Source organism: Arabidopsis thaliana (assembly GCF_000001735.4).
Source record: "Arabidopsis thaliana chromosome 1 sequence".
Taxonomy (NCBI): Eukaryota; Viridiplantae; Streptophyta; class Magnoliopsida; order Brassicales; family Brassicaceae; genus Arabidopsis; species Arabidopsis thaliana.
Window position 1 is genome coordinate 19,007,309 of NC_003070.9, and position 10,532 is coordinate 19,017,840.

Below are 10,532 nucleotides of genomic sequence, written 5' to 3' on the forward strand. Positions count from 1 at the left end.
TGTAGTATTGAGTTTTTGACCATTTCTCAACAAACTAACAAGCATCACTGGTTGTGGATAAATATTTGAATAAAAAGAACTCTGACTTTTGATATATAGTTTTGAAAATGACATTATTTCCCTCTCACTGTCAGAGGAAAGAACGACGAAAGGACGAATTGTTCTTCCGCGTATTTACTCATATATCCCTTCTTGATCGACGACCATCCACCATGAAAAGGGATCTTCCGTTGGCCTCGTAGATTTAATTTATCGACATCTATTCAGAATGAGTACTGACGAGCTTCTCACCTTCGATCATGTCGACATCCGATTCCCTAGTACCCTTTTATATATCTTTGATGATCTCTCTTAATTTTCAGATTTGTTTACTACATGTTAATCGGTTGACTTTTGATTTTGATGTAGTTTTTTTTTTTTTTTTTAATGAATGTAGAATTTATTCAACCATAAAAATGAAAAACCTTGTTACAATAAATGCATCCTTAAATCGAATGTTGTTTTGATTTTGATGCAGTTGAACTGAACAAGCAAGGGTCTTGCTCTCTCAATTTGACTAACAAGACCGACAATTATGTGGCCTTCAAGGTGAACTACTACATTAGAATATAATTGTCTTTGTTTTCTTCTACATATTTGAGCTTTTGTGTATCTTAGATTTTCAAGGTCAAATTTTTAGGCTCAAACGACGAAACCAAAGATGTATTGTGTCAAGCCTAGTGTTGGTGTTGTTCTTCCAAGATCCTCTTGTGAAGTATTAGGTATGTCTCTGACTTTTTTTTTCTTTCGTAAATGGACTGTTCTTCGCCGGAAAAGGGTTTTGGAATCATGGGTTTCATGTCTCCAACCTAGTGATCAATTTTTTTTGTCTCCAACCTAGTGGTCATGCAAGCACTAAAGGAAGCTCCGGCTGATAGGCAGTGCAAAGACAAGTTATTGTTTCAGTGTAAAGTGGTGGAACCAGGAACCATGGACAAGGAGGTTACTTCTGAAATGGTATGGACATTCTAATCAACGGGATTTACACCATGATTCTGATATGTTCTTAACACTATTTTGGCAATTTGGCTTTTGGTTATATAATACACTCTTTTAATTTCTGATGAAAACTCTAGTTTAGTAAAGAGGCAGGGCATCGGGTTGAGGAGACTATATTCAAAATTATCTATGTTGCTCCACCACAACCACAATCACCGGTTCAAGAAGGATTAGAAGATGGCTCTTCACCAAGTGCTTCTGTCTCAGATAAAGGAAATGCTTCTGAAGTTTTTGTTGTACGTATACATTTCCTTTTGTATTGCTTTCCTTGTTTTCTAGTATACCCCCTTCTTGATCGACGACCATCTACCACTCACTTTCTCTAATGTACGGATAAGGGACCGTCCGTTGGCATCGTAGATTTAATCAGAATGAGTGACGAGCTTCTCATCATCGATCCTGTCGACGTTCAATTCCCTAGTACGCTTTTATTTATCCTTGATCTCGATCTCTCCTAATATTCAGATTAGTTTTTTACTCTGTTGATCGGTTGACTTTTGATTTTGATGTAGTTGAACTGAACAAGAAAGTGTCTTGCTCTCTCAATTTGACTAACAAGACCGAAAATTATGTGGCCTTCAAGGTGAAACTAATACATTATAATTGTCTACATGTTGGAGATTTTGTGTATCTTAGGTTTCAAGGGTCAATTTTCTTAGGCTAAAACGACCAATGCAAAGAAGTATTATGTCAGGCCTAATGTTGGTGTTGTTCTTCCAAGATCCTCTTGTGAAGTGTTAGGTATCTCTCTGATACTCTTGACTTATCTTTTTTACTTTCGTAATTAATGGATCGTTCGCCATAAAAGGGTTTTGGGATCATGATGAGTTTCTTGTCTCCAACGTAGTGATCATGCAAGCACTAAAGGAAGCTCCGGCTGATATGCAGTGCAGAGACAAGTTATTGTTTCAGTGTAAAGTGGTGGAACCAGAAACCACGGCCAAGGATGTTACTTCTGAGATGGTATTGACATTCTTATCATCGGGATTAAAATATGATTCTGATATTTTCTAACTTGGCTTTTGGTTTATTTTCTTATGAAAACTCTAGTTTAGCAAAGAGGCAGGGCATCCAGCTGAGGAGACTAGATTGAAAGTTATGTATGTTACTCCACCACAACCACCATCACCGGTTCAAGAAGGAACAGAAGAGGGCTCTTCACCAAGAGCTTCTGTCTCAGATAATGGGAATGCTTCTGAAGCTTTTGTTGTACGTATACATTTCCTTTTGTAATTGTGTTGCTTTCCTTGTTTAATTTTAGGTTCTATGACTATGAAATGGAAAGTAATCCATCCCAATTTTGTCCTGATGGCTTTTCTTCTTTTACTCCCATCTTCAGGATATGCTAAGATCCTTGTTGGTTCCGTTATTTTCCAATGCTGCCTCCTCCACGGACGATCACGGCATCACTCTGCCGCAGTACCAAGTGTTCATCAATTTCAGGGGAGACGAGCTGAGAAATAGCTTTGTTGGGTTTCTTGTAAAGGCCATGAGATTGGAGAAGATCAACGTGTTCACTGACGAGGTTGAGTTGAGGGGTACAAATCTAAATTATCTTTTCAGGAGGATCGAGGAATCGAGAGTCGCGGTGGCCATCTTCTCCGAGAGGTACACAGAATCATGCTGGTGCTTGGATGAGCTTGTGAAGATGAAGGAGCAGATGGAACAAGGCAAACTCGTGGTGGTTCCCGTTTTCTACAGATTAAACGCCACCGCGTGTAAAAGATTCATGGGAGCTTTCGGAGACAACTTGAGGAATCTGGAGTGGGAGTACCGGAGTGAGCCTGAGAGAATACAGAAATGGAAGGAAGCTTTATCATCAGTTTTCAGTAACATAGGCTTGACGTCGGATATACGAAGGTATAATTTGATAAACAAAAATATGGATCATACTAGTGAATTTCTGTATATAGTGTTGATTCTCAACTTCTTCTCTGAGATTTCTGACATGACAGGTTTAACGACTTCTTATCAGTTCCTTTTAATGATGAAATCGAATCTTATATCATATGACATATATATATACCCAACTAAATTTTGTGTAAATGTTTTCATTGGTGTGTAGTAATGAGAGCAAATTTGTCGACTCAATCGTTGAGGAAGTGAAGAAAGTGCTAATCAAGATTGGTACCGAGGAAAGAGAACTCTAAGAAACTTCCACCACGACTAGCAAAACGTTCGAAGGAGAATGAGAAGAGTTTGATATGACCCCTAGTCCCTAGATTTTGGAGTCGAAGAAGAGCAAAGAGGTGCAAATGTATATATCAGGCAGGTTCGATTTAGTTTATTAATCTTCATTGTTATGAAAATTATTTTTGTGAAAATTGATAGTCTCCGGTGATTAATTTAAATTTACATCTCTTCATTTATATATTCAAAAATTTACGTAAAAACTGTTTTCTTTTTAAATTATTATCGACTCGCATGACCTCTTCCTTGCTTAAGGATACTATCATATCTTACATTTTGGGGCATTCTTTTCTACAACCTTTAGAAGATTTGGACTTGTCTCCCGTTTATCCTTTTTTTTTTCTCTAGCAGACAACTTCTTCAAAGATCATCTTCCATGGAAGTTTCCTCGTTTAACATTGACCGATGGTACCACAATATATATCAAGCGTTCGTACTTCGTAGGTTTTCTTGTGCAAGAGACAGCAAACGTATCTTTAGATGATCATGACCTGAGAGACAGCCCTTTGGTTACAAACTATGTTTGCTTCACTACTCCCATAAATGATTTGCTAAAATTCCATACTTTATTGATATCTCTCTCCCATAAGGTTTCTTCAAAAGTACATCACTCGAGTTTGTTTTTTGCAACAATGTATTTGTTCGAGTTTGAATCTTTCACGTTTATAGTTTGGTTATCTCCTACTTAGTTTTCTCACTCGGATATTAAATTTTTTAAGACTGTTATATTTGCATAGTTGCTACTGGCTTAATTTTATATTTTTAAGGAATTTAATATTCTATTTTCATTTTATATAATTAAAATTAACAGATAGTTGAAACCCCGTCTATAGTGCATAGTCTTTAATTAATCATGATTCTATTTGTCCTTGTATAAGTAGTATATTTTGTTGTACTTTGGATTTACCAACTCTTGTATCCCAATTAAGTAAATACATAAGATGTAAGAAAATAACTACATTAAAACCCATGCTTGAATACTACCCAATAAGTAAATGAATTTGAAAAAGAAATCTATTACAGTTTACTATATCTGGAATACTACATTACATTTAAATCATTATTCATCAATATAATATCTCTACTCAACAGAAATTTTGCATTTTATTCATGTAAAATTTAATCTTTGCAATTATTTTTATATTCCCTTTTAAGAGGCTTTATTTTGATACAGGTAAAATTATTTAGTTTGACAAATATATCAAAACATAAATTCATTTGGATATGTGTAAATCTAAAAAGTTAAAATAATTCATGAACTACTACTAAATGATTAAGTACACAATAATACATTTCTAGTATATCTATATATATATATATATATATATATAGATATATACATATATTTGTTTATAAATACTAAAGTAGCTATGATGAAACCACTCCAAATTAATATATAGCTTATCTACAGTTAATTTTATATGGAAGTATCTAATACATTTTAAATATTTCCTCATAAATTTAGTAATCTTAGTAAAACATCTATTTGCTTTTACTTGTTTTTTTGTATATTACTTTATGCAATAATTTATTTATTTTTATCCTTTTTTAGAGACCTTATATACGTAGTACTAGTTATATGATTTAGAAAATTTTGTGACACCCAAGTATAATCTTTATTTTCATCTTAAAGCTAATGGTCTCGGTGAACCTTCCATGGGAATTAGTGGAGGAGATCCTATATAGGGTTCCACCTCAATCTCTTGCTCGATTCAGGACCGTATGTAAGCAATGGAATTCTCTTTTTGACGACAACAAGTTTGTGAACGACCACTTGGTTCGATCACGACCACAATTCATGTTCCGAACAGATTCTAAGATGTATTCGGTAGCCGTTAATTTCAGTGGTCCATGGATAGAGGTCCATGAGTTAACCTTAGACATTCCTGGTTTGAATTGTGAGATGCCAATATGGCTATACAACTATGTTGATTGTGATGGCTTGTTGTTTTGTACTAGCTACAAGTTTAAAGGGGTCTTGATTTGGAACCCCTGGTTGAAACAAACTAGATTATTCGCATCCAATCATCATTATCCAACGAAATATGTCATAGGTTATGATAATAAGAAACGATACAAGGTGCTTGATTATGAATTTGAACCATCATCAAAATTGACGATTTATGAGATTGGGTTATATTCAAAGAAAGTTAAAGATTTGGAGTCTGATAGTTCTTGGTCAGTTGTCCAATCCAATAGTGTATCTCTGAATGGAACTTTATATTGGGCTGGTGTAGATGTTAACAATGGTATTTTCATTAGAAGCTTCAGTTTTTCAACAGAGAGACTAACAACTTTTTGTCGCCTACCTTTGAAGTACAATGAAGACAATATTCTAGCCCTTGCGGTTTTTAGGAAAGATCGGTTTTCGTTGTTAAAACTATGCAATAAAACATCAAAGATAAAGATTTGGTTGACAAAGAATAGTATAAATAATAGGGAGATAGGATTAGTAGAGGACGTGGTGTGGATAAAACTCATGACAGTGTTAATACCTGATTTCCCTAAATTGCCATTTCGTTGGTATAATCGTCCTGACCTAACTTACTTCCTTGACAACGATGATGCTAAGAGGCTCGTTATCTGTTGTTATGATGAAACTCAACAAGTTTACATCTACATCGTAAGAAGAAATATTGTAAAAAAAATCAAAATAGATCTCTTTGAGGATCTACTTGATCAATCTAGTCCTCATCTCCGTACTTATATCCCCAGTTTGGTTCGGCCTACCCAGGTCAAAGAGGACAATAACAAACTATATGTATTATAATATATATTTGTACTTTGGTATTTCGTTAACAACCATATTTTTCTTTTCAATCCAAGATTTTTCTTATCTATAGTCTGATATTTTTCTTATATAAAACTTTGACATGACGGCTTTTGTTATTGTATAAAATTAATTAGCTTTTTCTTTTAACAAACCTCGAAATGATAATGATCGCTTCGATAAAACCTTAAATGATTTTTCTTATTTCATTTCTTCAAGAAGAAATTTGTTTTTCATGGTTTTGTTCTTGATTTTTTTGGGAACGTTCTTAGATCCTAGAAATAAACCAACATTTAACTGCACGGGGACGATCTCAAATTGATGAATTAGACTCAAGTTTCAAATAAAACTAAATTTGAAAATTCATATATTAAAACTTCATAAGAATGTAGGATGCTATTAAAAATGAGATATATAGGGCAATGACGTCGTTGTTGGGTCGTCATTAGTGGCCAGTGGGCATAAGATACGCATTTCCTTGAAAACTTTTAGGGTATACAGTTTTTTTATGATATCCATACCCTCGAGAATTTGTAAAGTTTAATTAGGTTTTTGTTTTGGGTAAAATGTTTAATCATGGTCCAATACCTCAAAGGCCAAGATAGAAAACCACAAATATGGATATACCATAAATCAAGAACCTGAAGATATGTATTCATCAAGTATTGTTTGAATCATCCGTCCTGACAAAAAAAATCTGAAATGTGTGGGAGAGAATATTATAAAACCAAAAAGATTCTTTTTTTTTTGTTTTGTCTAAATACCGAAAAGATTCATGTAGTTCAAATAGGATACGAGCCAGTTTTGTACGCGGCCGTTTAACCAAAAAAAAAAAAAAAAAAAGTTCGGTTGCGATTGAACTTATAAGATAATCTCATGGTCAAAAAGTCACATGGCAAGTGAAAAGTCTTTGCATTTGGTAAGAAGAAAACTTTAATTAAAAAAGCACTAAATTATTCAAAAACGAGAATCCGACAACGACAAAAGGACAAACGACGATGAGAAACTGCCAAGCCAACAAATGGAATACTAGAAAGAAAACAAACACTTAAATATATTCGCTATATAATCGTTTCTTATTATTTTAAACATAATTAAGCTAGTACGTATTATTTTAGTATTTTGCTAAATTATACTGTAGTATCTGGCTCCCCCTCCAGCTCGAACTTCCTTGTCAACCAGAGACTGACCTCGGTCATTATCTGGAAAACGATGGCATGGTCACAACTGCACATGAAGAGATCAATTTAGTGAAATAATATAGCAAACGGAAGTAAAGTAGTTGTGATAAAAGGGAAGAAAAAAAAGTAGTTGACGGTTTGTACAGATGAATTGTTTTTAGCTTGATTTGTTTAAATCCAGCCTTGCTAAGTTTTTCAGCAGATGATCTTCCAGTTTCATAAGGAACCATTTTATCATCTTTAACACAAACCAACGACAATAATTAGCTTAATATTTTTAATAAATGAGAAATCGATGTATATATAAAAATCAATGTTACTCATACTATTTCCATGCGTAACTAAGACCGAAAGCTCTCCAGCACGCGATGTAGCGTCAGGTATAGATTCTATTTGATCTCCTAACTTGCTGAAAATTTTATTTACGCTTACATCAGTTAAAAGATATTTAGGTTTTAATAATTAGAAGAAAACCATATAGAGAAATGACGTTAGGGCTTGAAAAGAAATACAATCTATTGGGAAGCCAGCAGTTGATGCCGACAACAGCTCGTATTTGAATAGGAAAACTTCCAAGTGCATAGCAAGTCGCTATGTGGAGAGCTAGTGCTCCACCAATACCGTAACCTGCTACGCCCTTCATCACTACCAAAACAAGAAGAATGACAAGTGAAATACTAATTAGCTAGAGATGAATGTAATGTACCTACAAATTTTAGATTTGATAATTTAGATTACCATTTTCTGGTTCATTCTTTAAGAGTCCAGCAACATGTGCAGCTGAATTCTTTAAACCCTCCATCTCATAGGGATCAGGCATGCGACTAGAAAATTCGTTGACCTTGAACCCTGATTCAGTAAAGACCGTAGGAACCAATTTAAATGTTTTCACCTCTATGAATACTAATTGCATGTTCTTCTTTGAAGTTTTGAAGCAAACTGATCTTACATGCCCTTGCTGGTGCTCCACCAAAACCCACGTTAGAGATTAGAGGAGAGCTTGGACAGATCCACTTAACCTATGAATAAAAGAAATATGTGTGGTTAACAAAGATAAAAACATTAATTGGTGAGGTTGATAGAAAATATATTGAAGAAATCTTACATTGTAAAGCGAGAAGCTCTTTACCAATTCAGAGGAACTGTAACAAAGACACATATGAGAGTTAAGAGAGAAGATGGAGTTTCGTTCTTTGACTTTTATGTGAGACAACAAGAGATCGCTTTGATCTTTTCACAGCTAGTTCAAGACAAAGAAGCTAGCAAAACAAAGAATTTTGCTTACTCATAGCCAGATTCGTTGAGATCATGAAGCCAAACTATTGTCGCCTGATGCCTTGCTCTAGGCGTCACAGTAACTGTGTCTCCAAACTCAGTGGTAACTTTTTTTTTTGAATGAAACTCAGCGGTAACTTTAGCCCTTGTACTACCTGGAAATGATTTCAACAAAAATAATTAATGACAATGTTTCTCTCATGACATAATAATAACAACAACAGGAAACAACACTAGCTAACATTTCAGGATAACAAAATATTAACAATCAGAAACGAAACAAGAAAAGAAACCAGACCAGAAGCCATGCTCTTTTGAAAAGAAAACAGACCAGAAGCCATGACTTTTTTAAAACGCTCTTTACAGAGTTTCTTTCAAAAAGTTTGAAGTTATCTTATGGATCCCTGAAACGAAACAAGAAAAGAAAATGTAAGCGAAGGTTTGAGTGAAGTTGTAATTTATAGACCAATTGGGTATACAAGATATAACTTTCTTTTAAATAATGATAAAAGACAATTGGGTATACGAGACAGAAGGTTGAAGACTTTAGCTTGCTTTTCCTCTACACTTTTCCCTTGAATCAAAAGGTCAAAAAATTTCCCTGGTCACTAATTAATGAAGGAAACTAACAAGAGGTTTCATTGCAATTTACCAACGGCTAATTAATACTTTTAATCTTTTGCTATTTTTCAGAAAAAGGCCCATAACAACCTTAAGTAATTCGAATATGTGGTTACCAACAGCTGAAAGCAACCTTATTTCTGAATCACTTATTGATAAAAACTCAAGAATTATAACCCTCTCGATAAAGGTACAGAGTCTTATGAAAATTTCATTTACTATTTTTACCTCCAGTCATCTAACTTTTCTTATATAAAATAGTTATTACTCAATATGCTCCAGTCACTTAATTTACAAAAACAAACTGAAAATTGTGCTTTTAATTGGAAAAAGTTCAGACTAAAATTTTAATTGAGACATCATATTTGAAATATATTAGATACTATTTCAAAGAATTTATAATTTGTGCTCTTGGTTCAACCAGATTAAAGATTTGAATACTGAAAAAATGCAAAGTTTTCAGCATTTGCATTCTGCTTCTTTTATCCAAAAGTGGTGGAAGTTTTAAAAATGGTGCAAACCATATAGGTTTTAGAAAATTATGACTATGTTTTTATTCAAGTAACTTCAACAAAGTAACTTACATAAAATTATTTCTAAAAATAACTTATAATACAACTACAATAAGCAATAAATTGAAAACACATACAGATTTATGATTCAATGGCAATAAATAGAAAATTGACGAATTAATTTGTTTTTCTCTAACACACCAGGTATTTGTTAGCTAGCTAGGTGGTTTTAGATTTTTGCTTCTTTTTCTTTTGAAATTTCTAGGGTTTTTTTATTTTCTTTGTTTTGATTATGTTTTTTTTCAAGATTTTTTTTTTAAGATTAAAATATATATATATATATATATATATATATATATATGTGATAATTTTGGTGAGAATCAGAGTGCATGTATATATCATATGGGTTGTGAACCATAAATAGTTCAGTTTGAAATGAGAGTTTGTATTCATCAACCTTTTACTAGAAATGACAATAACAAAAAGAGGTTAATGTGGATAGTTTCGGACAACTTCTATTCCCTTGAATCAAAAGTTCAAAATCTTTGTTTGGTTACTAATTAATGAAGGAAACCAACAAGAGATTTCATTGCAAGAATTATTTTAACAACGTCTAATAATTTTAATTGAGATTCATATTTAAAAACTAATACATTGATCATTATTATTTGGAAGAATTTATAAGTTTTGCTTCTGGTTCAACAAAATTTAAATTTAAAATTAAATAATGCTAACAAATTTTATTTTTTTTCATTCTGCTTCTTTTATTCAAAAGTGGGGGAAGGTTAAGAAAATGGTGTGAACTATTTCTATTCATATAATAGCAACATTCTTCTTTATTAACAACTTGTGAATCACTACAGATCATGAAGTTTAAATATTGATTGGTGATTATTCAGGTAACTTCAACAAACCAACTTAATTGAAATTATTTCTGAATATAAC

General features: G+C 33.2%; 3 protein-coding genes across 19 annotated transcripts; 2 read left to right on the plus strand and 1 right to left on the minus strand.

The window, feature by feature from the left end:
* Positions 1–55: 55 nt before the first annotated feature.
* On the plus strand, positions 56–3,977 carry AT1G51270 (vesicle-associated protein 1-4; the record flags this gene model as incomplete). Of its 15 annotated transcripts, none has more annotated exons than NM_001160946.2 (13): positions 56–320; positions 518–588; positions 680–761; positions 881–996; positions 1,116–1,274; positions 1,377–1,458; positions 1,551–1,621; positions 1,698–1,779; positions 1,886–2,001; positions 2,089–2,247; positions 2,378–2,898; positions 3,104–3,165; positions 3,577–3,964. In NM_001160946.2, exons 1-13 carry the CDS (start codon positions 269–271, stop codon positions 3,915–3,917), a joined length of 1,914 nt encoding a protein of 637 aa, NP_001154418.1. In that variant the 5' UTR covers positions 56–268. The 15 variants fall into 15 exon arrangements, with proteins under 15 accessions (NP_001154418.1, NP_001321264.1, NP_001321257.1 ...); NM_001333475.1 differs by having other exon boundaries at positions 115–301; positions 667–761; NM_001333476.1 differs by having other exon boundaries at positions 115–301.
* An 887-nt stretch (positions 3,978–4,864) lies between these two features.
* Positions 4,865–5,998, plus strand: AT1G51290 (F-box and associated interaction domains-containing protein; the record flags this gene model as incomplete). The annotated part of the gene is made up of 1 exon (NM_104007.1): positions 4,865–5,998. One exon carries the CDS (start codon positions 4,865–4,867, stop codon positions 5,996–5,998), a length of 1,134 nt encoding a protein of 377 aa, NP_564586.1.
* Positions 5,999–6,946: 948 nt separating this feature from the next.
* Positions 6,947–8,897, minus strand: AT1G51300 (alpha/beta-Hydrolases superfamily protein; the record flags this gene model as incomplete). Of its 3 annotated transcripts, NM_001333480.1 has the most annotated exons (9): positions 6,947–7,225; positions 7,324–7,417; positions 7,506–7,588; positions 7,692–7,824; positions 7,918–8,028; positions 8,129–8,198; positions 8,285–8,321; positions 8,465–8,609; positions 8,753–8,897. In NM_001333480.1, 9 exons carry the CDS (start codon positions 8,793–8,795, stop codon positions 7,129–7,131), a joined length of 813 nt encoding a protein of 270 aa, NP_001322735.1. The 3 variants fall into 3 exon arrangements, with proteins under 3 accessions (NP_001322735.1, NP_001322736.1, NP_001319194.1); NM_001333479.1 differs by having other exon boundaries at positions 6,947–7,417; NM_001333478.1 differs by lacking the exons at positions 7,324–7,417; positions 7,506–7,588 and having other exon boundaries at positions 6,952–7,027; positions 8,786–8,795.
* Positions 8,898–10,532: the final 1,635 nt, after the last annotated feature.